Source organism: Phyllopteryx taeniolatus, chromosome 1 (genome assembly GCF_024500385.1).
Source record: "Phyllopteryx taeniolatus isolate TA_2022b chromosome 1, UOR_Ptae_1.2, whole genome shotgun sequence".
NCBI lineage: Eukaryota > Metazoa > Chordata > Actinopteri > Syngnathiformes > Syngnathidae > Phyllopteryx > Phyllopteryx taeniolatus.
This window is the reverse complement of record NC_084502.1, coordinates 1,542,753-1,567,687: the sequence shown is the minus strand read 5'-3', so window position 1 is coordinate 1,567,687 and position 24,935 is coordinate 1,542,753. Positions and strand designations below refer to the sequence as shown.

Genomic DNA, 24,935 nt, shown 5'->3' with positions numbered 1-24,935 from the left:
TGATATCCGCAGATATAGATTTCAGATAAGCGTTAAGATGACAATGACTTCTGATTGTAATTAACCAACATAACATAATTTTGCGAATGTTATTCACCGGTTTTTTTGGCTAACGGTTACAGGTTCTATTTTTTTTTTAAAAGAAAGTGGCTTTCTGAAGCTCAGTCAATTTACTTGGCGTTGGTTTACAGGGAATATGTGCCACATGAAATATGGCAGACGCGTGACGTCTTGCAGTAAGGAGCCAACTCACTCAATGAGGCATCGTACAGGACTTGTCTGTGCGTAGAACTCTCTGCGTTGGACAGCTAGTTAAAAACCAATCGAATTTACGATACAATATCACGTGACAGAGCATACAGCACGTGATATACTGTCACGTGACGCATTGCGGTAGTTTAGTGCCCTCGTAGTAAATTTGTCTGTTTTGTGCTCGAGAATCCAAAGACGGTAGATAAGACTTAACGAGAATCCAGTTTTTTTTTTTTTAAAAAGATATGGACGAATCTGCTCAATTACTGGATGAAAAGATGCTTGCTTTCATGGACCAGATGGAATTACTGGAGGAAAAACGAGCCCGTCTCAACTCCCTCATCGAGCAGGTAGCGACGCAAAGATAGCTTTGTTTTCTATTTAATGGGAATTGTGGCCACAGTGGAGATTATACACTGCGCAGAAAATGCTCATTGAGAAGCGGTGGCTCCGTGCTCGGCAGTTGGGTCAAACAAATCGAGCGCACCTTCTCTAGAATTTGTACGGCAGGTGTAGAGAACATTTATATATTAGACAGTCTGGCCTTTATATAAATAACAAACAAACAAATAAATAATAAAAGCTTTACCCTAAGGACGTCGCGTACTGCATGTTCTATCGAAGGTGCGCTCCATTTGGTTACCGAGACGTCCAGGTTGTTTATAGGAACGATATGACACCCACAAATGAGTATTTCATGCACACAGTATTTCGGGGACACGAATGAGTATTTTGTGGCCACAAGTTAGCATTGTGTGTGCACGTTATATGTACGCACTGCTTTCCCCCACCATGTCATATCTGTCTTTTATCCTCAAGGCAGGTTCAATTCATTATCTGCACCAGTAATTGTAGGCAGCATATTGCTCTAGTTTTTGTTTGTAATGTGTTCCTTTTGTTCCGCATGTGTCATGCAGTCTCACCATTTCCTGCTCTCTGCAGGGATGGTTCTTCATTTCCAAGGCGCGATATTCCATGGGGAACAAGCAAGTGTCAGCTCTTCAGTATGCAAGTGAGATAAAGCCACTGGTCTCTGTTCGTGTAAGGTGAGAAATCCAGTATGATTTAGATATTAAATGATTTCTCACTTATTCAAAAAGGACGACTGTTTTTTCCATTGGTAGTGATTTGACTTTGTGTGTACAGAACACTTGCTCACGAAAATGTCGAGTTCTGCAGTGAGTCCCCAAAGTATAATAGAGAGTGTCATTACACCAATGCACCTGTTGAAGACATTGGCCCACAAGAGGAAGGTAGGACTATGGTCCATTTTAAAATGTATGTCGTATCTTTTCACACCATTTTCTTCATTTTAGATTTGTCCCCCCCCCCCCCCCCCCCCCCCCCCCCTCCCACAGGCATCAGAAGAAGAATAAAACCTAAAAACGTTAGCGGTGAAAAGGAAGCAGTTGAAGAATTAAGTCGTAAAACATCACCTGAAGACCTTCCAGCCTCAAAAAGTGAACAGAATCCTCAGCGAAACCCACTTCATTGGTTTGGTATTTTGGTGCCACAATCCCTGAAACAAGCCCAGTTGTCATTCAAGCAAGGTGATGAACCAAAGTCCAAATCGAATTTGTTCAAGTAGAAGAAAATGCCTTCCTCAGCTGTCTACATCCACATGCATTTTTTGTGTGCGCTCCCTCTAGAACAGGTGTGTCAAACTCATTTTTGTCGCGGGCCACATTGTAGTCACGGTTGCCCTCAGAGGGCCGTTGACTGTGAAACCATACAAATGTTTAGTCACCTCATTATTCCATACACGCAACAAATTGATGGATACCTAGTTTTGAAATCAGAAGTCAAGGATAATAGTTTGTTCAACTATTGTTCAAGTTACCGTAAACAGAAAATGCTTGCAATGTCTCAACGATACTATTTATTGTTATGATTTTATGAGAATTTGAGCAATAATCATGGAAGTTGACAAAGATGATTTGCATTCGCTGGCCTCATGAAATGACTTTGCGGGCCAGATTTGGCTCCCGGGCCTTGAGTTTGACACCTGTGCTCTAGAACCAGGGTTCCTGCGCAAAATTGAAAGTATGGAATTTGATTTCATAAATTTCCAGGTATGGAAAATGAAAACTGTTGTATGGAAAAAAAATATATATATATTCATGTTTCCAAGACTGATACAACCGCTCTGCTTTCTATAACAAAACAAAAATGACATATTTAAACAAAATAAAAAAAACAAATAAAATAAAATGCCTAGCCATTATCAGCTGATCATGTAAACCAATGAAATTTTCATTACATGAATGAATTTATTACATTATTCTTATAGTAATTATTATCCGCTGATGATGTACAGCCTTCGAATGTGTCAAGTAGTAGATTACACTGCGGACGACTAATGAAAGCCCATTCTTTGTGCTCTCTCTTTTTTTTTTTTATTTTATTTTTTTTAAGTCATTGAGCTGTCTGCCGAGATTGCAACTCTTCAAGTGCTCATTTTAAACACCAGGCAAGAGCTAAAGCGCTGCTTTCGAGAGAAAGATGAGAGAAAGAGGACAAAGGATGACAGACCAGGACGCTGAAGATGAAAATAATCATTTGGTTGTTCTTGATTTATGAGTCATCCTTCATTGTAAATGTGTTGTTGACTGTGCTTAATAAAATCTGCGGTGGGGGGAACATACAAAATAATAATTGTAAAATCAAGACGAGTCTAGTTGCCTTGATTCAAGCTTCAGGAGCTTTGCTGAAACTATTTTGGAATATTCACCTCCGGAAAATAAAATAAATGCCTGTTTCTCGTTTGCTAACAACTGGGCATAAGACTAGCAAGCGGAAGCTGAGTAATTGATTGTACATTCCAAAACGCCAAACTGGTAACATTTATTGCTATAGTTAACACTTTATGATGAGTGAATCATGCTACGAACGTAGCGGCCGTGGTTAACGTCGGCTTGTTGAATTGCTAATGCTAGCTGACTACTGCTAGCACAATTGTACATTCCAAAACGCCAAACCGGTAACATTTATTGCTATAGTTCACATTTTATGATGAGTGAATCATGCTACCAACGTAGCGGCCGTGGTTAACGTCGGCGTGTTGAATTGCTAATGCTAGCTGACTACTGCTAGCACAATTGTACATTCCAAAACGCCAAACCGGTAACATTTATTGCTATAGTTCACAAGTTATGATGAGTGAATCATGCTACCAACGTAGCGGCCGTGGTTAACGTCGGCTTGTTGAATTCCTAATGCTAGCTGACTACTGCAAGCACTGCTATTTTGTCGAAGTGTTTTTTTTTAGCGAAGTGAGGCTACATGGAAATCTTGCTTGAGGTTTTAAAACTGCAAACTGTCCCTGACAAGTGCCTTTAGTTGTATTTGTTTTGGCAGATTACACTGGCATTTAATCTTTAAGAACTGTTTGTTTTTAAACATTTATTTATTGAACGAATGAGTGAATTTACAGCATGCATGGCGGCTGCTGCCACAGTTCGTGATTTTGACAGTTGTGCGGCATAGTAGCAGTACGAGTTGTAGTCGGAGTACAACACAGCAGACGATATTGTCTGAAACTCGCTGAGTGACGTCAAGGGACGGCGCATCGGTTCAAGCGCCAACCGGAAATGACACTTGCGTGGACTTCCTGTTCCGCAATCGCGCACGCGCGCGCTCTCGGCTCCTGCGTCCCCTCGCGGTTGTGCTGCCGGTCACATCCGCAGTCGCTTCCGTTTGCTTGCCGGATGTGTAAGCGATCCATTTCCTGCGTTTGTGTCTTTTTGTTGCACCCCTTTTTATATATATGTAAATACTTACATATATATATATATATGTTTTTTTTTTTTAATTTGCGTGACCGGGGGGCCGGGATGTAAACACGCCGGCGAAGGACCGCTCTCATCATCAAGCCCGTCATCATCCTCATCATCCTCATCATCATCGTCGTCCTTGATCGCGTAACTCGATTTGGGATTGGGGCGCAGACTGCCGGGAGTGTTTGCGCCCATGGCGTCCGTTTCCAAGGTGTCTATTTTGGATTACTTTCATATTGTGTTCGAGGGCGAGAATGGCAAAATCGAATCCAACTGCAAGGCGTGTGGCACAAGAATCCAGGCCAAGCGCAGCGTCACGTCCAACTTCGTCACGCATCTTAAGGTAATTCCCCCAAAACGCAACGCGAACGAAGAAGATGGTCATTCCCGAACTGGAGGACATTTTCTGCCCACCCCGGCCTCCGTCCGCCCAGGGGCGTATAGCCATTACTTCAGAAGAGGAGGGTGACGCGCTGGGGGTTGGGAGGCCAGGTGGGGGGGGTCAAATTTTTCAAGCGTAAGACAACTTTTCTGATCTTAAAGATCATCCTCTGGCACTCAATTGCTCCTCTCCATAGTGGCCAAAGTACTAAATAATCAAACTGTCAAATCTGGATTGCGGTAATGACAAGAATGCAAGGCCAGATAATTAAATGTCCAATGGCAACACTGAGCGCAAAAATTCAGGAAAACCTTTCTCTTGCCAGCACGCTTATAGGAAACAAAATGAAAAGGAAGTTAGAAGGTTCTGATCCATTTTTTAAAATCATTTTAGAAAGTCCAACTCTTCTGATTTCAGCCTTCCAAATGTGATTTTTTTTCTTTTTTCTAATTACATCAGTCATCCATGAAAGCCGCCAAAAAATGGGTTTCAAGCAAAACTAGGCATTGGTGAACATCAGCTTGGGTTTAGGAAAACTTTTTCCGACATGTTTTGAATGAAACACAAGCCCGGTTGTTCCCAAAACTCGAGTGTCAGGTCCACGTTTGAAATCTGGAGCACACCGCTCAACACGTGATACGAGGGTCACTAATTCCGAAATCCGCAGTTTTCACAAACAGAATAAGTTAATGCAAATGGATAAATAGTTCAGCTCACTCATTCTCAACTTGCGGCCTCACAGGTCACACTTGTTACTTATTGATACAAACAGTGTATTAAAATACCAAAACAGCTGTGGGTGATGTAATTTCGACAATAACGATCCAATCGTTCCGCATTATCCCTTACCGTCACCTCCTAATTTATTATGAATTGGCTACATTATCAAAGTGTAAGCTTTTCTGACATTGCTTGTTTGGAAAACTCCACGCAAGGTTTTCTGCCTCTTGCAGGCTGTTTTGCTCCAAATGTTTTCAGCATACGTTTGTGTCATCTCCGTATGTGATTGATGGGAACGCAGCGCAGAAAAACGTGTTACGACATGTCAAAAAGGAACTGAACTGTAAACGTGTGGGGGGACATGTAGGTATAGAAAATGAATGGAATAAAATATATATATTTTTTTTTACAAAAAAATCTTTTTTTCAGCAATATTTTTTTGTTTTGTTTTTTAGATGCCTGTTTATCTGTTAAGAGTTGTCCCAAACGCAGAAAAATTTATGATATAACAAATAAGATCTCTGCAAAAAAAAAAAAAAAAAAAGTGTAATGTTGATGGTTGAACTGGGCGAATCAAATTATATGACTGCTTATTATCTGTGTTTCTTGAAGGAAAAAAGCAAAAACTAAATGTTTCGTTTTTCCAAAATGTTGTTAGCTGAATTGTCCTCCAATTCTGCAATGATCCCCGTGTGGTCCTGCAGTCAGCGCAGTAACGCTGTTGTGGCTCCCGTGCAGCGCAAGCACCAGGCCATGTATGATGACTTTGTCAAAAGGAAGGACATGAAGAGAGAAGGCTACCCCTCTGCGGCCATGCACACTTTGGCGCCCAACGGAGGGAATGGCCGCTACGCTCTCCCTATGGGCGCCCGAGTGGGAGGTGCTGGAGGGCTGGGGACCCTGGACGGAGGAGCAGGAGGATTAAGCAAGTTTGACAAGCACGATCCACGTCAGGTGGGCTACGGCACATCAGCACATTTAGAGCCACAGCTCCGCCATTAAGTCGAACTTGGCTTGCTGTGACTAACCAGTAGAGGATGGAAAGAAATGCAGATGTTATTTTTGGCCACCCAATATGAATAACAATGTCCTTATTGTCATTGTAACAGGTCCGACTAAACTGAAAGTGCATTCTCTTTTAAGGTCCTAAGAAACAGAACTCGTCCCATTGCTGATAGAAGTGAAGTCACATAGTGGTTAAAGTAGGGCTTGAGAGAAACAAAAAGACAGCACACGTCGGATTTTTGTTGAAGTGAATTGAGAGATTTGTTCTAAGTACAGACAAACTGTACAAGATAATTCCTGAAAACGTGCAAAGATCGAGAACTATCCAGTACTGAATTGAGGCGATAAAGTGTTAAATGGTGTTTCACCACTTCAGTTTCCGGGTTCTTCGGTCGTGCCGTGTGACACATGTTGGAGTCCAGCATAAGTTGCCCCTCCCCCATTATATAAGAACTTAAGCGCATCAGCGGTTATCCGGCGCAGTTGCTACGTGCAGTTAGTTCACTAGCTACGCGTACACCTGGAAAATGTATCTTCCCTTTGGATTGTCAGATCGCGTGGCCTCTTTAGAGCGCCTCATTGTCAGCCATGAGTGCGCGTACGTCACAGAGGGAAAATGGAAGCGTAAGGGGGGGGGGTGTCCAATGTGACCGCCAGCATGTGGATAGTGACTTCGCACCGGCGTGGCCGCTTTAGCGTGCCCCGTTATTGCGGCGTGGAAAAGCCCAGCGACGAACGGGTGGGTGGTATTCCAGCCACCGAAGGCTTAAAAAGGACATACTGTGTTTAAAAAAATTAAAAGACGATACAGTATAATTACCATCCAATTTAAATGAATGATAGATGTCTAACAACCACATTTAACTGACAAAAAGGGGAGAGATAAACAGGATTCGAAAGATGGTGTTGGCTTGAAGAGTAGGTAGTGGACTGTAGATAACAGAGGCCAGGGCTCCACGGAGGGCCAGACAAATAACTGACCTTTTTTTTCGCATGAATATAACCACAGGTGATGATAAGTGAGGCAATCGCTAAAATGATCGTTCACGACCTGCAGCCAGTTTCCATGGTTGAAAACTGCGGCTTCAGAGTGCTGCTTCAGTTTCTGGAGCCACGTTACACCCCGGATCCCCAGTACTACATCCAGAACCAGCTCCTCCCGGCCTACACCTACCAGGCCCAGCTGACTATCCGTCAGGCCCTGGCTTCAGCACACGCCCTCAGCCTCAGCCTGGATGTCTGGAGGGCCTCATCCGCAGCCACGTTAGGGTAAGGACGGCAAACACAAACAATACTAGCACCGTGATCGTTGGTTTTATCCGAGGCTTATGAGTTGACCTCTCTTTCTTTAGTTACCTTGGTGTCACCTGCCACTTTCTGTCGTTGGAGTGGCAGATGCGCTCAGCTCTCCTGGCGTGCCTTCCCCTCACTGGCAATCGGGTTCTTTCCGATTTTGACGAAGTGTGTCACTCTCACGGTGTGTCCGGAAGAGCCTTCCGTGTGGTCGCTGACCCGCTTCTCGCTACGACCACCGTGAAGCCATGCTGTCTCCCCGGTTTCTGCCAAGAGGAGGATGACGAAGACGACGCCGAAAGCCGTAACCACCCGGAGGGAAGCATTAGGAACGGTCACGCTGGAGAGGAAGCATGGGAAGACTCGTGGGAGCGGGGTCTCGGTGTCTGTCGTGTGGACTGCTTCTCTCGGTCTCTCAGCCTATGTGTCAGAGAGGGTTTGCATTCTTGCACGCAGCTCGCTTCTGCGCTGGCCAAAGCCGGTCGCTTCTATAGCTACATCACAACGGTGGTTCCACCGGAGAAATTGAGTCAGGTGTTTGAAGGTCCTGGAATGGTGATTTGGGGCCAAGGAAGCGCATCGCCACCGAGTCGAGACTGGGCCGCCCAGCTTAAGGTATAAATATTAGCTGACTAATTGCTCTAACAGTTACCCAAGTTATCGCAGGGATAATTTTCCTGCTTCCTATCTGCAACTTATGAATTCATTTTAAACACAAAATGGGTAAGGTAGCTAAGGTCAAAAGAGGACGTAGTAATTGTCAGGGATTCTTGCTTGTTCTCACACCATATTGTTATTCCTAGGAAATCACAATGTCCAGTCACTGGTGAACAATTTTCAAATAGGCCCGTAGACCACCCATGTGGTTCTTAGGGGGCTACCTTGTGTTTGTGGGTACCATGATGGTGACCCCTGCTGCAGAGAGTCTAGTTCACTTCCTGAACACTGTCGATGTGCCCTTGAGCAAGACACTAACCCCTAACTGCTCCTGGACCCCAACTCAAGGCATAGTCGCCTCACTCTAACATCTGTCCTAGTCTGAATTGAATGTCCCCTTGCAGTGCAATCAAGGGATTCATACTGATGTTGATTGATATTGAAGCAAGATGGCCAAGGAAGAAAATCCTCAAATCAATCCGTTCTGCTGCTACAATTTCTTGTTCCGCCCCAAAGCAGTAAAACTGTGGCAGATATCTTGAGGTAGATGCAATCAAATGTTGTATCGCGAGGTTGTTGTCTAACGGTTTATCTGTGTTGGGATGCAGGTGCTTCGTCAGCTGCTGGAGTCTGTGGACGTTTTGGAGGAGATGAGCGGACCTGGGGAAATGGTGCTAGGCGTTCCAGAGACGGCACTGCTCAGGGAGCTCGCTGACACTTTGGAGCCTTTCATGGAAGCCTGGGACATGGTTTGTGGGGAAGGGCAGGCAGACACACAGACAGACAGACATGTATCCATCAGTCTGGCACTCCCATGCGTTCTGGGCTTACGCAAGCATCTCTCGGAGACGTCCACCCCCCATTGCCCCTCTCTCATGGCGAGCCTCAGCCAGGCCGCAGAGCGCCGACTCGCCCCGATCCTGGAGGACCCGCTCTATATCACCGCCACAACCCTCGACCCCCAGTTCAAGCTCACGTGGAGCAGCGACCCTGAGTGGCACAGACAAGTTCTTCTCGAAGAATTATCCAAATATTCCATGGACTCCAACGCAGAACGACTTGTTCATTCCCGCGCGTCTCCAGGCCCGGCGCCATCGCCCGTGTCATCGCTGGCTCGGCCCTGCAAGCTGTTCTCTTTCATCAAACAGAGACCCATGATGCAGGCCAAGAGCCTGGAGCAGGAGCTAGCCATCTACTTGCGAGAGGAACCCACGGATGAAGAAGCGTTGCATTACTGGCGACGTAAAGCAATTGACTTCCCGCTCCTTGCCCAGGTGGCCAAGAGGGCGTTGACCATACCTGCTTGTAGCACCGTCGTGGAAAGCATCTTCAGCAAGGCCGAGCGTTGTCTGCGGCCCGAGAGAGGACGTTTCTTACCAAAGAACCTGGAGACACTAATCTACCTCAAAGCTAATTACAGATTATTATGGACATAGTCTCGCTGTTTACAGCCTTATACAAAATATCACAACACATGCTAAGGAATGAAGGGAGTTACTTATCCTCACTATCTTTATCCAGCCAGCCCCCAAGACAATGAACCCATTATCAAACCAATGACAACATTAAACGTAACACTTTTGCATATGATTCCTTGTTAGTTGACATATATCAAAACGAAAAGTTTATGTACTTGATTTTTTAAACTGCCTATATGACAATGCATTACCCACTAACATCAATATTTTGCTTCTCTGTGTATGCCTCATCACAAGCACTTAATAAATGACCTTTACTTCCTATTGTACAGTAATGAACAATGCATAGGCATCATATTATAAAGCAACTTTTTGACTGATTTTCAGTTCTCACTAAATAATCATATGTTGGCGGCTATGGGGTGTATAGTATTCTAAATTCTCAAGTATAAATCAAGGGTTGACTATGCTGTAGGGTCTAGGGTATAAGATGTCCTTGGCTGAAGGGGTGTTGGTTCTTAGGTGTAAGTTGTCACAGGATCTAAGAATTAAGGTGTTGTAGGTTCTAGGATGTAAATTGTCTTTGGTTGTAAGGTTTAAGGTGTCGTAGGTACTTCAGTGCAAGGTGTAGCTTCTAGGTTAAAGGTTTCATCGGTTCTACGGTGCAAGGTGTCGTAGCTTCTAGCATTTAAAGTGTCGTTGATTATAGGGTGGGAGGTGTCATGGGTACTTGCATGTAAAGTGTCGTAGTTTTAGTATCTAGTGTGCTGTAGGTTTTAGAACATGTCATAGGTTCTAGGGTATTAGGAGTCGTAGGCGCTTCAAGGCATCATGTGTTCTTGTATTTAAGGAGTCACAGATTCTAGGGTGTAAGGCATGTTTGGCTATTGAGTGTAAGGGTTTGTTGGTTCTAGTGCGTAAGATGCCATTAGTTCGATGGTGTAAGGTGTTGTTGGATATGGTGTAATATGTTGGTCTAAGGTGTCGGTGGTTGTAGGGTTTCAGGTGTCTTAGGTGCTTTGGTGTAAGGTGTCACAGGTCCTAGGGTGTAAGGCATCATGAGTTCTTTTATGTAAGGTGTCATAGGGTGTGAGGTAAAGTAGGATTTATGGTGGAAGGATGAAATGTGCCGTAGGTTCTAGGATCTAAGGTGTCCGTGATTCTTGGGTGTAAGGCATCATGAGTTCTTGTATGTAACAGTAAGGTGTGATCGGTGTTTTTGGTTGGAAGGTGTTGTTGTTGGTTCTACATAGTATAACATCTGTGTACTCCTGTGACAGCTCATGCATTTGCGTTAGACCACCTGGTAACTGCCTCTCAGATGAATTACTTGGCCGAGAGTGAGGCTGAGCGACGGGAGGAAAGTGTAAATTGTAATTGCAGGCCCCTGCTCCCTCCCCCTCATGCCAAGTGATTACATCGGCAGTGCGCAGGGCCATATTCATGTGCAGTTACAAAACCAATTCTTCCCCTCCCCCACTCGACCGACGATATTGATACAGGGACATTTCATGGCTTGATTGTACACAGGCACATGTACACTGGCCCACCCTGGTGTTTTCCCTTTGCTATTTATAACACAGAGAGGCATCATGTTTGTCTGGACTCCACTATTTAGGGGGCTGGCGGCTTAGGTGGCTTATTACTTAGTGCCGCAGGACAGTCCAGTTGCCAAAAACAAAAGTTATGGTTCTGTGTCGAGAGAGCCTTGGTAACCCTGTACACACGCATGGTTATTAATAACCTGCCGGTTGCTGACCGCTGACAGTTAGGAGAGGTCGGGGACTGGATGGTATCTTTTGTTCCAAGGGGTCGCAGGCTAATCCACTGACTGAACAGTATGTTGAAAAAAGTATTGCGACACCCGGTCAGCTGAAAATGGATCGGGGCCCCCCTTTGTAAAGAGAGCGTTTCTTTACAGTGTTGCCAGTTATACGTATGGCATTCAAAATGCTCCGTCTTGTTATCTCCTGGCCTTTCAGCATCCAAGGCATGGATGGGGGCCGAGGGGGAGGAGCGGGTTCGCCGAGCCTGCCCCAGCCAGACGTGCACGGTATGACTCAGATGACAATAGCTTCTATTTCTGTTGATGCACTCGGGTTATCAGTCCACTTGTATCCGATCCGCTCTCTCTCCCCCCTTTGTCTTCATCCAACACACTCACTTGCTCCTGCAAAATCATGGCCGACAGAACCGGCCGGGTCAGTGTCAAGCGAAAGGAAAAGAAGGCGGAAGGCAAAACCAATGACGAGAAGGACAAAGAAAAGGCCAAATGCGGGAAAAAGCAGGACAAAGTTGTCAAAAAGCCGGAGACAACCCCTGAGCCGTGCGCGGTGGCTGAGGACAAGAAGAACGGGGAAGCTGCCGGGGCAGCGGGCGTGCAGGTGAAGAAAAGTGATGGAAATGCCGAGTTCGAGCCCATTGAACTGCCGCCGTTTGAGATCGTCACAGGGTGGGTAAGATACTCGCTTACCTGCTGTATTTGTTCCTTTGCCTGTGTACATACGCTCAATGAATAGGGATATATTTCGAAAAACACCTACTGTACGTCATACTGTATAGCCGCATGTGTGGTCTTTTTCGAGACAATTGTTTGATGTCGGATACAAGAAGCATTTTGTGGCAGCCTAAAAATAATCACCAGCTTCTGACGTTCAAACATTCTCACTCTAATCCCCAAAACACATCAAAGTAAGGCGTATTGTTTTTAGTGATCAAAGTAATTAAGTTTTTTTGTGAGTCAATTTACAATGTTAGCAAAGCGTTGGGAACGTTGTTTTCACAGCATAAACGTCGAGCCAATGCTAGCTAGCTAGCGTCATTTGACTATGCGAGTTAATTATAGAGGGAAACCATTTTGTGTGACTTCTTTTTTCAAAACTGGTATTGAATATAACCGACAGTTAAATCATATTTTTACCTTTTTACTTAAATACATTTCAGAGTCTGTACTTTGTTTTACTTTTACAGTATTTAAGTAGTCTACAGGAGTTGAGTCAGTATTTCTAATTTTACTAGTCTTTTTTTTACACATCTGTACTTACTTATTCTTCTAATTAAGTGTGACTACTTTTGCAACCACTTTTTCTTTTTTTAATTTAATTACATTTTTATGAATTATTATTATTTATTTTTTTTATTCGCCAAAATCCCAAATTTATAAAATTTATAAAATGTATAAATTTGGCCTTGCTCAAAAAGCTTGCAATGTGCTCATGAATTTACAGACATTTTTATTTATTATTATTATTATTTTTTAAATTCCAACCAGAACGCAGATGAGCCCGTTCTACTTCAAGTTTCAGTTCAGGAACGTGGAGTACTCGTCCGGCAGGAACAAGACCCTGCTCTGCTACCGAGTGGACACGCCAGGGGGCAGCACAGAGCCTTTGAAAGGCTACCTGGAGGATGAACATGCCACAGCTCATGCTGAAGAGGCTTTCTTTCAGCAAGTAATGTTCTCCAGCCTCAGCTGGTCATGCTTTTATCTCTTTTCATAAGGGAACATATATATTTTTTGAACACATTAAACATACATCATCTCTGTATTGATTTAGTCATTAGCTGACGCTGTTTTTCCCCACTTCGTCGGCACAAAGTTTGGTGAGAAACCAGATAAGGTGACATCTAAACTTTCAGTTTGGAGTTTTGAGAAGTGAAGTGAAAAGAAATAAGGATGAAAATCTGACAGCGCATGTTGGAGCGCATAGTGTACATGGAGTCAAGCATGCGTGATCATTAAAACACATTCACTGCCGTTGACGGCTTTAAAGTCGAAGATCCATGTTAACCGGGAAGGCTGGCAGTGAATGAGTACAATTATTTAGGGAGGGTTCCTCTATGTTTTTCAGTTTATTTACTGTATTAAACTGATTTCAGAAAGACATCAGAGAATTAGCAATAAATAAAAGAAAGTCGTTGTCTGTTTCATTACAGTCGGGTTCAGCTCTTGCTAGATTGCTTTACTCAGTGAATTCCCGATTGAACCAGCACTGAACCGGTGCGTGTAGTCTTGATCATTTTCTTGCCCCCCCTCTTACCTTTCAAGGTGCTCCCTGACAGTAACCCCTCCCAGGAATACGACGTCACATGGTACGTGACATCCAGTCCCTGTGTGGCCTGCACAGCCAAGCTGGCCAACATCCTCCGACAACGCAAGAAGCTCCGTCTCTGTGTATTCTGCTCTCGCCTCTTTGAATGCGAGGAGCCGGAGTTAGTGGAGGGGCTGAAGGCCCTGGTGAGCGCTGGATGCAAACTGAGGATGATGAAGCCCTCTGACTTCCAGCATGTTTGGGAGACCTACGTGGAGAAGGGGGACCAGAGCTTTACACCCTGGGAGGACTGTCAGGAGAACTACAACTACTATGTGGAGAAACTGGCTGATATCCTCAAGTAGAAGTAAGCCGGACAGATCACTTTGTATTGTTTTGAAGTCTTTCAGTTTCTAAAAAAAAAAAAAAAAAAAAAATGAATAATTTTTTTTTTTCCCCCTGTCACAGGTGTGGACAGAATTTCTCCTCCAGTGGAATATTTTGAACATTTTGGGGTGATGATTTCATTGGGAGACAAAGTTTTACTTCAAGTGTATTTCTTTTTTATTTTTATTTTATTGTAGCTTTATTCATCACATTTTATTCAACAAGTCACATTAGACAGACAGAGAACAAACTGGTGTCACATTCACATTAAAGGCACAGTTCCTGTCCTTTGACTTTATCATAACTGTCTAATCTGGTGTTTGTTGCAATAACTGTGTATACAGCACTCGGCTTACATTATACAGTACGGTATGAAAGTAATGTTCCACAATATTTTAACAGTACCTAAATGAGTTCATTAACAAAAATACAATTCAAAGCAAATAATATAATTTACCGTCTTTATCAGTGGACATTTGACTTTTCATTTGCACCACCAGTTAAATAGTTTCTCTTTTCACTGATGCCCACGCTCATATCATCGCTGTTGGTCGGAAACCTCGTATGACCAATGATGGTAAATTTAATATTTTTTCACAAATCAATACTATTGGTCCATCCCGAAGTCATTAAAATTGATCACTGTAATGCTTTGGGGCAGAAGGAACTGGTCAGCCACAAAGGTAAATTTGTTTGCAGATTTATATCCGCCTAATACATGAGTTAGTCAGCTATTTTTTTAAATTTATTGCATCACTCATGGCTCCAAGAGCTTTGAAAAAGAGTTTGGAAAGATAATGTAACCACAGTCGTGAAAAGCAGTGATTTGGTAGATGTGAGGATTCCGCCCGACAGCAACGACATGTTCTTATGTTCACAAACTTTTTCCATGGCGGATCCATGAAGGTTTCAAATACTTTAACACAAACATATTTGGCGGCTCAGCGCTGAAAGGAAACCAGAGCGCCTTCCACCTCTGGAAGTCTTTCACTGCTCTTCGTCGTCACAGCTGTGGACATAAAGAGACAGAAAGCCGACAGCTCCTTTAGTGTACTTTTTATCGTAACTACCACAGTATGCACCGCCGCAACCTTACCTTGGTCATCTTGTGACGTTACTGTTGCTTCAGTGCGAATAATGTCCGCTTGTTCTGGAGGTGGAATTTTATTTGAACAAGCATAAGTGAGGAGCGAGCTGAGTGACGCAACAACATTGATTCAGCTGCCCTGTACCTTTTGCTGGAGGATTTAATTCCACATCTGTGATGTAATCAACCAGTGGACAAGGAGCATCTGCAAGTGTGAGAGAGGAACTTAAACACATGAGTGCCAACGCCTAGATTTACCCAATCTGTGAATGTTTTTTTCTCAAATAGCTTCCAAATAAGTCATTGAAATTGAGGAAATAGACTCTGGCCTGTGTCGCTATACCATCGCGGTCCTTGAGCTGAGCCATGGTGAGGAAGAGCTCGCCCTCCTCTGGCCCTTCAACATCGTCCGCTGCACGATCAGAAAAGACATCTGGTCACAGGCTCACGTTTGAAATTCCTCAAAATCAGGGGTTCTCAAACTGGGGTGGTCTCAAAATAATTGGATTTGCAATACATTTTGTCGTATCATTTAAAAAAAAAATCAAAGGTCATACCTAAAACAACCATACTAAAGCAATGACTCCTCCCTCTCACTGACTGTGCTTTTGTAAACTAGTTCCTCTCTCTTCGCAGCCATGTTGTTAGTGGAAGCAGTGCACATCACCTAGCAAAGATTGATGAATATTGAAATGAATTAAATTTAAGATCCTATCTATTAAACAGGTCATAAATAGGTTTGAATTTCCCAGGGCATTGAATCGATTGTAACTGGACTGTTCGGGTTGTCTAAGATCCCCCGCACACCGAGTGATGCAGCTGAATGCGACTGAAATGGACCATTGCGAAGAAATTACAGTTAGCAAATTGTCGCCGCACACCAAGTACACCACACATTTACTAATGCACTGCTACGGAAAACCTGCGACCCTGTAGTGAGGTTCCACATACATAGTATACTGTACTGAATTAGTATTTTTTTACTGAACCACAAAAACATGGGGCGATTGTCAAGGAAGAAGCGGACGACCACAAAGAAACGGGCGACAATAAAGGAGTGTGGATATTCTGAGAAGCTGTTGGCAACGATCGATCTCCCCATTCACTGACGGCACCCGTGCATTTCCGTGACAGACTCGTAGCACTTTGCCTTCCACGCACAGGTACATATGAAATTATAAACAGAGTTGAGTTTGATTGTAAAACACAATATGTACATACTTCCGCTTCTGCATTGTTGATTGCCTCGTGCATTTTAGATTGGCTGTTATATCCACAACATTGTGACACGGTTCACTGGCGATTAAATTTCTTTGTGACAGTTACGTTTCGCCGATTAGCGCTGTCTTAGCTAGCCTTTGAGCATGAGCCGATGAAGCCTGCTCGGACGGAAACGTCAAAGACAACCCGAACAGGCCAGTTACGATCTATTCAATGCCCTGAGAATATAATGACCTGGATGAAAGTATGTTTACGTTGAAACGTTCAAAAATACATAATTCCCATGGCTTTAGGGGTGCACATGGTCGTTATGTTTAATTGGCATTAGGATTATGATGGAGTCCTTCTCCCCTGTAATGTTTCCCTGGGCCGAAAAAGTTTGAGAACCCCTGCACAAAATGGTCAGCACACCTGGTTTTCTGGTGACTCTGAGAACAAGGCAGCCGAAGAAAACGGCAACGATGCCGAAGAAGATACAGCCAGAGATGGAAAGGAGCACCCGCCTCTTCAGTACTACAAGGTAATCAAAGCCAAAAACGAAGGTGAGGAAGTAGTTGCTGGTGTAAAGCCATCACACATCCACGTGGCCTTCAAAACTTACACAGGTTCCTAGTTGCGAGTGGATCACTGGCTTTGGAGTACGAAGGCCGCCCGCTGCGAATACCCTGGCAAATGTATTGGCTCTGCTCAGGGTCATTTTGAGGCGTAACCGTGTATTTGTCGGATGACGAGTTCATGAGCCGTTCCCCTTTGGTGAACCTGTTTGTTGAAAAAGAATATTTCACATGCTGGCCACCACATTAGGTACGCCTGCACAATCTAATGACATCCAGTATAAGCGTTGTATCAAATCAACACAGTAGAGCTCCACATGAACGAACACTTACAGACCCTTTCCAAAAAATTAGAACATCATGGAAAAGTTGGTTTGTTTCCATAATTCCATTCAAAAAGTCCAACTCTCATAGATAATAGATTCTGGGCCCACAATTTAAACAATTTCAAGTATTTATTTGGTTATTTTTAAGCACCTGCACCGGTTTCCCCAGGTGTCATTAAATTGATTCAGTTTGGTTCAATTGTCTCAGTTGGGTTCAATATGGGGAAGACTGCAGACTTGACAGCTGGCCAGAAGACCATCATTGATGCCCTCCATAGGATGGGTAAGCCACAAAAGTTAATAGCTAAGGAAGGCTGGCTGTTCACACAGTGTTGTGTCCAAGCATATCAATGGAAAGTCTAGTGGAAGGACAAAATGTGGCAGCAGAAGATGCACCAGCAAAAGAGATGACTGTGGGCTTCAGCGGATTAGCAAACAGAGAAGATTGAAGAATCTAGCAGAGATCCAGAAAGAGTGGAATGAGGCAGGAGTCACAGCTTCAAAAAACACCACATTCAGACGCATCTGGGAGATGGGCTACAACTGTTGGGTTCCTCGGGTCGAGCCGCTTCTGAGCCTAAGCCAACATAGGAAGCGTCTCAACTGGGCCTAGGAGAAGAAGGATTAGACTGTCGGCCATTGGTACAAGGTCCTCTTTTCTGATGAAAGTAAAGTGTGCCTTTCATTTGGGAATCAAGTACCAAGGGTTTGGAGGAAGACAAGTGTAGAACAGAACCCAAGCTGCTTGAGGTCCAGTGTGAAATATCCACAGTCAGTCATGATTTGGGGTGCAATGTCCAGTGCAGGTGTTGGTAAACTCTGCTTGCTTAAATCCAAGGTCACCGCAACAGTTCAGCAGAATGATTTAGAGTACTTCAGGATTCCTTCTGCTGAGAATTTGATGCAGATTTCATCATCCAGCATGATCTGGCCCCCGCCCATACTGCCAGAAGCACCAAAACCTGGTTCGATACCCATGCCATCACAGTGCTTGACTGGCCGGCCAACTCGCCGGATCTAAACCCCATTGAGAATCTATGGGGTATTATCAAGAGGCAAATGAGGCGCACCGGAACCAAATACAAAGAAGAACTGACAGCAAGCATGAAGGAAATCTGGCCTTCCATAACTCCCAGGCAATGCCACAGACTGATTGCCTCAATGCCACAGTGCAAAGGGATTCCCAAACCAGTATTGAAGATTAACAAATCGTTCTGAAAGTACCGTATTTTGATTGATTTAATGTGATCCTAATTTATTTATTTTTTTCTCTTTCCAAAAACTGAGAAGTAAATGGTAATTTACATGTCTGAATTCCTGATTTTGTGGGTTTTATGAGCTGGAAGCCCAAATGATGTAAAAATAAACAAATAAATACTTGAAATTGTTTCAATTGTGGGCCCTGAAGCTATGCTTTATGAAAGTAAATGATTTGAATGCAATTATGGAAATAAATAAACTTTTCCATGATATTCCATTTTTTTTGGAAAGGATCAGTAGGTGATGGAATGCAAGGTGAAACGCCCCATTTAAGGAACCCTGGAGCAGAACCAAAATTCAGTGGGAAAGCCATCTGTCCCCAACAGCTGGCTTGAGGTAGATTGAGAGAATGAAGCTTGAGGTAGATTGAGCGAATGAAGCAGAGTCAATTAAAGGGAGCATTATTATCTTCACAGGCGTACGTTTTGATCAAGCTCTTGTATTGGATGTCATGTCGCAGTGTTTTTATAAACAGCATAAATGAAAGTGGCTTAGTCATTAAGTTATTACCATGTGTAGTTCCACATGTCCTCACTGCCTTTCACCTCACACTTAAGCATGAGACTGTCAGTGGCAAAGACCTCGGACCAACCAGTTAACACGATTATATTTGCTGATGGCCGTTCTGCAGAAGCAATCGTATTTTATACAAAGGGTTACCAATGAAACACATACTGCAGGTGACTTTTACAAGGGAGCTGAACAAACATACCTTCAACTCGGAGCCTTAAAGCCTGACTTTGTTCCGTCTTGAAGATACCAGTAGTTTCCCCTCTGATTGCTTGACATTTGTATGATCCACTGTTTGATTTCCTCACAGAATTTATGGTGTAATTCTTTCCCGATACACTGAGCTGAGTGTCATCTTTGTACCACACATACTCCCACCCAGAGGAGGTGTTGACATGACAGCTGTAGGAGACGGAATCTCCTGTGTGCATGACCATGTGTTCTGGGTCGTGCTCCAATTTGACGTTGGGTTTGTTGTCTAAGGGGAAAACATTGATTCCATGCATCGTTTGTGATTTTCCAAACAACGTGGTACATTCACTTACGCCTTTAATTTGTTCGGTGACCACACTCTGAAGTATATATTGTAAGTTGTAGCACTCGTAAGTCAAGGTGCCCTCGTACGTACGTGTTGTTCAAGAAAGATGACTCACCGTAAACACTGAGGGTCATTCCAGATGTGAATTTGCTGCTAACAGACCTGCCCCGGAGCTTCCCCGAGCAGCTGTATCGTCCTCGGTGAGAGACCGAAGCCGAGCCGATGGTCAGGTTGGCTCCACCTGGCCCAAATGACACCGCGTCGTCGCCGGGCAATGCTGCGTCGTCTCGACGCCACGTATACGTCCAGCCGGAATCGTCGGCCATCGCGCAGCTCAATGTCACGCTTTCGGTGGGGAACACGTCGGCCCACTGACTGCTTAGCGTCAAAGATGGAAGAGGTATTCCTGAAAAAGCACACATACCTTCCAGTTTGCCATTTAGAACCCAAGACTAAAAAGGACAGCGTGTCCGAGTGTCAGCCAGTGGAGCGCAGACCTTGACCACTGCTGACCAATTCCAATTTGGATAAGTAAATAACCATATCAGAATCTTACATGGACGCCAACCTCCTGCATGTGACTGAATTAAGAAATCAAGGGACACGCTGAACAATGTCTAATTGGGCAAATGTAATCTGAACGTTGATTCAGTTCCACATCGCAATTTTATGACTTTCTCCTTGGACCATGCGAGCCACTATCAGAAATCAGTTGTTAGCTATTTTTTTTCAATCACCCTATCTGCTAAAAATGTATTCTAACTTTGATTAAATCTCTATAGTCCCGGGCCTGTGAAAAAGTAAAAATCCCAAAACAGTTTTGCGTTAAAACCAAAAATTCAGAGAAAAGGTGACCGAGTGGAAAACCGAAATAGGCCACCGCCACCAGCCTCGGTTTAATATTCACCGCTAAAAGAATTCATTTCCGTCCCCTCCCTGCACAGTACCACATCCTGTTTCAACAGAATCAAAAACAGCGCGGAAAGGAAGCAAGGTGCATGCGAGATGCTGTTCCGCTCATTGACTTCCGAAACTATCAAAAGGGCTTCCAACTCAACGCATAACGTTTGCCAGCCAATTTCACTGAACCCACCGAGAACATCTTGAGTGATGTGCTCGCTGATGTCCGTCGACGTTCTTTGGCCTCTGGTGGCCTTGCACCAGTAGGCCCCGGTGTCACGAGGGCTGAGGTGGATCCCAAGGGTCCGGTCGGCGACCGCCAGCTCCGTTCCGTCTCTGAACCAGTGGTACAGCCATCCGGAGCCCACATGGACTTTGCAGGTGAATGTAGTGTTTTCGCCAACGTACATTGAGTTCAAAACAGGATCCTTGCTCAGGGACGGTTTCGGGATATTTTCTTAAAAAAAAAAAACAACAACATACACACAATAAATTGTTTAATAATTCAGTTATTAGTCAGAATCACCTACAACAGTGATTCTCAACCATTATCCAGTTAAAAAAAAAGGTAATTTACCATAAACTGTGATGTTTTCTGTGTTGCTGAAAGCAGAGGTGACTCTCCTGGACTCGAGGTGCGCTTTGCAGGTATATCCTCCCCGGTGGGCTTGAGAAGCCGAGGTGATGTTCAGAAGAGCTCCCCCCGAGCTCAGGACCAGCGCCGGGTCCTCCCGGAGCGCCGTCGCGTCTCTGTGCCAAGTGAATGTCCACTCGGGGCCGCCCGCGTCACAAGTCAGCTCCGCGCTTTCCATTTGGAAGACGTCTGACCAGGAAGTCCTCAACTTGAGAGTCGGTGTGGGTGGTTCTGAAGTCAAGCAGGTGAGGGTCAGAACCAAGAAGGAAGAATGGCAAGAATTGAAGAGGCCGAAGTGAGCTGCTCACTGATGCTTACCAGACACCTGCAGGCTTAATGTTTTACTCTGCTCTGTGTAGAAAGGACTTTCCCCCCTCTTGGCTTTACAGTGGTATTGTCCACTGTCAGAGAGCGCTAAAGAAACTATTTTACAATTGTTATTGTGACATCCTTGGACTTCCTTGTCATTGTGGTACCACAGATAGTCCCATCCAGAGGACATGTTGACAGCGCACAGGAAGGTGACCGATTCTCCGGGGAACATTCGCTCCAAATTTGGATGCGGAACCAACGCTGGCGTGGGCCTGTTTGCTAAACAGTGAGAAGACGTCAAAGTTAACAAATTCATATCATTTTTAACCAAGAAAGGGATAGAGGGAAATGCAACTTACCATACACTTTCAGTTCAAGTGGGTTACTATTGGTGGACTCGCCCTTTAGTTTGTGATGAGCTTTACAAAAGTAAAGTCCGGCGTACGCCTGAGATGCTGCAGTGAGCGTGAGTGCCGCTCGGCGCGACGAATTAAAAGACACGTTTTGGTCTTCCTCTTGCACTCGCTGCCCATTTCTGTACCAACCGAACGTCCAGTCAGCGCTGTCATTGACACGACACTCAAACGCTGCTTTCTCAAAGGGGAACACGTCCCCCCAGGGGGACAGCAGGTGCAGTGATGGGACCGGAGGCTCTAGAAATGTGCGAAAATATACGCAGTGGAGACGATATCATCTTCAGTTCAAGAGTAACCCGCACACATTTCAGCTCAAATCAATTGTTGATTCCATCTTGGCCTGATCTGGCTTTTAGAAACTAGTACATGAGCTCACCCAGCCACAAGATGACGCCAAAGCCCTGCCTTATTAGGAAAGTAGTAATCGGTGCCAAGGAAGTATTATTGAATCTTGACGGACAAAATAAGATCGAGGAGATGCTAAGTTTAGCTTGGGTTGTTAGTGGAATATGCTTATAATAGTCTACATGTGCATGTATAAAGATGCACTTACGGAGAATTAAAAAAAAAATAAAAAAATTGAATTATCTGTAAGCCAGTCATTTGTCTGTGCTATATTTACAGTTTAAACTTTAGTGTAGGTAACAACATATGAAGACAAATAAAATATATTATTATTATTGTTGTTGTTATTAGCATCAATAATACTACACATTTTGGGGGCGTATCAATTCTTCACAGCAGGGCTCCAGGAGCCGTTTCTGGCATGTGCAATATGTGCGGCAACACGAAATAAAAGCTCCACTCCCGAGTGTTGTTTTGTTTTTTTTCTGTTCCATTTTCCTTTTTCACATGGTGCTCACCATAGACGGTCTGGGGCTCAGTCGCCGCTTCGCTGGTGGGGAACGTGTCGCTGAGCGTGGCGGTGGCTGCGGCGGGGATGAAATGACCACAGTTGAAATTCAAATGCAAAATCACCTTTGAACTTTTTGGAACAGCTCAGGGTAGAAATAGAACAACTAAATTCCATCCTTCTGATCTCTGACGCCCGATTTTAAGAAGTAATGCACCCTTCGGAAGGAAACGTCTTTCCTCACCGCTGATGGAATAGTTGTCAGGCGACGGTCCTCTGGTTCCGTCCATGAACATGGCGGTGACTGGAAGTTGGGAGACGACAACGGTTACTATTTTCTAGTTTAAACACGTTGCGTCAAGACTGAGACGGCTGTTTTCATTTCGGATGGAGCAAACAATGATTTGCAATAAGAAAGTCAGATAACGGTAATCGGGCCGATCGATCAAAGCCTGATTATCGGAGCACACTAAAAGATGATCCTGCGCGATTACGCTTCCGTTTACCCGTCGCCGTCTGCTCAGGGCCGACAATCGCAAATCCTTACATATGCGTGGCTGGCACTGAGGCACTGACTGTGATTGTGACGTGAAATGCATTTCGAACCATCTGTTAAGATGTTCAACGTCAGAATGCGTGTACCCAGCCAAAGAGGAACAACAATAGAATCAACATGAGCACATACGGCTGTCTCGGACTTTGTCTGACTGAAACGTGGATGAAAAAGAATGGTAGAAGTTTGAACAAGGTATCACAGACTGGGAAAATATGAAAATATGGCAAAATAATGAAACACAAACAAGAAACATTGCGGAAAGACCAGACCTCAAATTGCCTCAGGAAGCGTTAGACGCACGAGAACAAACCACTTCGTGTTTCTTCTCTGTGACTTCCTCAACATTGTCGTCGTTTGCTTCAGCGTTTTGCTCGTCAATCGCAAACACAAATCGCAGATGAATATAAAGATAAATACATATAGTTTATTTAAGACCCCCCCCCCCCAAAAAAAAAAGAGAGAGAAGGAAATGCAACTGTGGAGTCGTTTCAAAAAGTAAAAAGTTTCTCACCGTCCTCATAATCCGCATAATCCAGAGCCGCACAAACCGCAGTGAAATCTGTCAAAACAAAATTGGGGATGGAAGACGCGCGCTTGGTCACGACTGAGTGGATGGATGCGCTCAAGACTTACACATGACCCCGAAGACCTCGACGAGCGCCATTTCCCATCGAGCGCTCAAGTGCCGTAGTCGCTGTGCGGCCGAGCTCAAGAAAGGAAACCCACTGAACGGGCGTGTGAGCAGCAGCTTTCCTCCATCGGCCACATCTGCTTTTTTTTTTTTTTTCGTCTCGCTCACCAGGAAATGAATTAGTCAAGCGTGTCGAGAATGATGTCGTTCTCTCACGATCAATTGCAAAAAAAAATAAAAAATAAATAAACTGCACGAGAACAGCAAAGTGCATATACAAAAAGATGGTCGTTTCATTGACAGAAGTCTAAATAGAATAACATTAATTACTACATACTTGCAGTTTTGTACTTGATCTCTGTTGAGTGTGTTTTTTAAATTTTATTCTTTTAATTTTTTTATTTTTTACTGGAATATTTTTACATTTACATCCAAACAACGTGTGCGAGTTCAGCCTTCAAACTACTTCCTATTCATGTAAAGATGCAACTGTTCAAATATAAAATGAATATGGACGCGCTTGCGCAGAGGAAACAATATTCCATTTGTGCTGGGAGTGGACTTACTCTTGCTTCAATAATTCATTAATAATAATTACATGGAATGTAAATGCTTTTGTAACTTCAGATAACCACAAAAAGAAAAAAGAAAAAAAAGAATGAAAAGCAAATGTATTGGGCTTTAAAAAGGTGCTTGCAGAAAGGTTTCCGAAATGACGATTGCCATCTGCTGGCCCAATCGTGTAACTACATCTGTACGAGCGACTGAGGAAAGAGCAAAAAGCTGTCAGCAGCGTGCAGGCTTTCCCTGTGGTTACGCCCACTCAGGTGGTTACGCCCACTCTTGGTTACCTTTCTCCACTTGGGTACGCCCCCACGTGCCTACGTGGCGGCCATGTTGGGAAGGAAAACATGAGCCAGTTTGAAATGACCGATTAGATGTATGGCAACGGCTGAATAATTGCTTCAGTAAACTTTTTAAATAGCGTCATTGACTTTGGGTTTCTGTTTATTCTCCTCACTCCACTAACTTTTGACTAATTTGAATGACCCCTACTATGTTTTTTTTTTTGTTTTTTTTAATCCATTCGAAAATGAATTTTGAACTCAATTCCCTCACGAGGAACAACAAGAATCTAAGACATTTCACCTGCACTGTCCAGCATGCAGGTATTTATTTCACTGTCACACTGAATGAATTTTTGGCTAAAATATTA

General features: G+C 44.0%; 4 protein-coding genes across 8 annotated transcripts; 3 read left to right on the top strand and 1 right to left on the bottom strand.

Moving 5' to 3' along the window:
- Positions 1-344: 344 nt before the first annotated feature.
- ccdc115 (coiled-coil domain containing 115) lies at positions 345-2,919 on the top strand. 3 transcript variants are annotated; one of them, XR_009790464.1, is made up of 5 exons: positions 345-602; positions 1,195-1,298; positions 1,399-1,505; positions 1,611-1,906; positions 2,668-2,792. XR_009790464.1 is itself a non-coding variant. In XM_061787468.1 (5 exons), exons 1-5 carry the CDS (start codon positions 498-500, stop codon positions 2,793-2,795), a joined length of 636 nt encoding a protein of 211 aa, XP_061643452.1. In that variant the 5' UTR covers positions 347-497; the 3' UTR covers positions 2,796-2,919. The 3 variants fall into 3 exon arrangements, 2 of the variants coding, with proteins under 2 accessions (XP_061643452.1, XP_061643541.1); XM_061787468.1 differs by having other exon boundaries at positions 347-602; positions 1,611-1,802; positions 2,668-2,919; XM_061787557.1 differs by having other exon boundaries at positions 349-602; positions 1,170-1,298; positions 1,611-1,802; positions 2,668-2,919.
- A 1,167-nt stretch (positions 2,920-4,086) lies between these two features.
- si:dkey-109j17.5 (zinc finger BED domain-containing protein 4) lies at positions 4,087-9,827 on the top strand. 2 transcript variants are annotated; one of them, XM_061786667.1, is made up of 5 exons: positions 4,087-4,371; positions 5,869-6,084; positions 7,145-7,404; positions 7,488-8,043; positions 8,694-9,827. In XM_061786667.1, exons 1-5 carry the CDS (start codon positions 4,222-4,224, stop codon positions 9,519-9,521), a joined length of 2,010 nt encoding a protein of 669 aa, XP_061642651.1. In that variant the 5' UTR covers positions 4,087-4,221; the 3' UTR covers positions 9,522-9,827. The 2 variants fall into 2 exon arrangements, with proteins under 2 accessions (XP_061642651.1, XP_061642740.1); XM_061786756.1 differs by having other exon boundaries at positions 4,235-4,371; positions 5,789-6,084.
- Positions 9,828-11,366: 1,539 nt separating this feature from the next.
- Positions 11,367-14,219, top strand: apobec2b (apolipoprotein B mRNA editing enzyme, catalytic polypeptide-like 2b). The gene is made up of 4 exons (XM_061787202.1): positions 11,367-11,955; positions 12,775-12,955; positions 13,552-13,901; positions 14,003-14,219. Exons 1-3 carry the CDS (start codon positions 11,684-11,686, stop codon positions 13,897-13,899), a joined length of 801 nt encoding a protein of 266 aa, XP_061643186.1. The 5' UTR covers positions 11,367-11,683; the 3' UTR covers positions 13,900-13,901; positions 14,003-14,219.
- On the bottom strand, positions 14,089-23,876 carry LOC133484204 (hemicentin-2-like). Of its 2 annotated transcripts, XM_061786481.1 has the most exons (17): positions 23,722-23,876; positions 23,600-23,647; positions 22,777-22,836; positions 22,543-22,608; positions 21,623-21,916; positions 21,270-21,542; positions 20,895-21,182; positions 20,511-20,774; positions 19,533-19,823; positions 19,082-19,357; positions 18,880-18,994; positions 16,831-16,988; positions 16,641-16,742; positions 15,352-15,420; positions 15,154-15,213; positions 15,018-15,071; positions 14,089-14,930 (listed from the first exon to the last, which is right to left on the bottom strand). In XM_061786481.1, exons 1-17 carry the CDS (start codon positions 23,750-23,752, stop codon positions 14,863-14,865), a joined length of 2,517 nt encoding a protein of 838 aa, XP_061642465.1. In that variant the 5' UTR covers positions 23,753-23,876; the 3' UTR covers positions 14,089-14,862. The 2 variants fall into 2 exon arrangements, with proteins under 2 accessions (XP_061642465.1, XP_061642526.1); XM_061786542.1 differs by lacking the exons at positions 16,641-16,742; positions 16,831-16,988; positions 18,880-18,994.
- Between the last annotated feature and the right edge of the window lie 1,059 nt (positions 23,877-24,935).

Excerpts from the sequence above, each read along its gene's own strand:
- ccdc115 (XM_061787468.1), top strand. The coding sequence starts at position 498 with ATGGACGAATCTGCTCAATTACTGGATGAAAAGATGCTTGCTTTCATG. Across the intron at positions 603-1,194 it reads TCAACTCCCTCATCGAGCAG|GGATGGTTCTTCATTTCCAA; the intron begins GTAGCGACGCAA and ends TGCTCTCTGCAG. Across the intron at positions 1,299-1,398 it reads CTGGTCTCTGTTCGTGTAAG|AACACTTGCTCACGAAAATG; the intron begins GTGAGAAATCCA and ends TTGTGTGTACAG.
- si:dkey-109j17.5 (XM_061786667.1), top strand. The coding sequence starts at position 4,222 with ATGGCGTCCGTTTCCAAGGTGTCTATTTTGGATTACTTTCATATTGTG. Across the intron at positions 4,372-5,868 it reads ACTTCGTCACGCATCTTAAG|CGCAAGCACCAGGCCATGTA; the intron begins GTAATTCCCCCA and ends GCTCCCGTGCAG. Across the intron at positions 7,405-7,487 it reads TCATCCGCAGCCACGTTAGG|TTACCTTGGTGTCACCTGCC; the intron begins GTAAGGACGGCA and ends CTCTTTCTTTAG.
- apobec2b (XM_061787202.1), top strand. The coding sequence starts at position 11,684 with ATGGCCGACAGAACCGGCCGGGTCAGTGTCAAGCGAAAGGAAAAGAAG. Across the intron at positions 11,956-12,774 it reads CCGTTTGAGATCGTCACAGG|AACGCAGATGAGCCCGTTCT; the intron begins GTGGGTAAGATA and ends AATTCCAACCAG. Across the intron at positions 12,956-13,551 it reads AAGAGGCTTTCTTTCAGCAA|GTGCTCCCTGACAGTAACCC; the intron begins GTAATGTTCTCC and ends TTACCTTTCAAG.
- LOC133484204 (XM_061786481.1), bottom strand. The coding sequence starts at position 23,752 with ATGGCGCTCGTCGAGGTCTTCGGGGTCATGT. Across the intron at positions 21,917-22,542 it reads TGAGCCCCAGACCGTCTATG|AGCCTCCGGTCCCATCACTG; the intron begins GTGAGCACCATG and ends GCACATTTCTAG. Across the intron at positions 15,214-15,351 it reads TCAGCTCAAGGACCGCGATG|ATGCTCCTTGTCCACTGGTT; the intron begins GTATAGCGACAC and ends TCACACTTGCAG.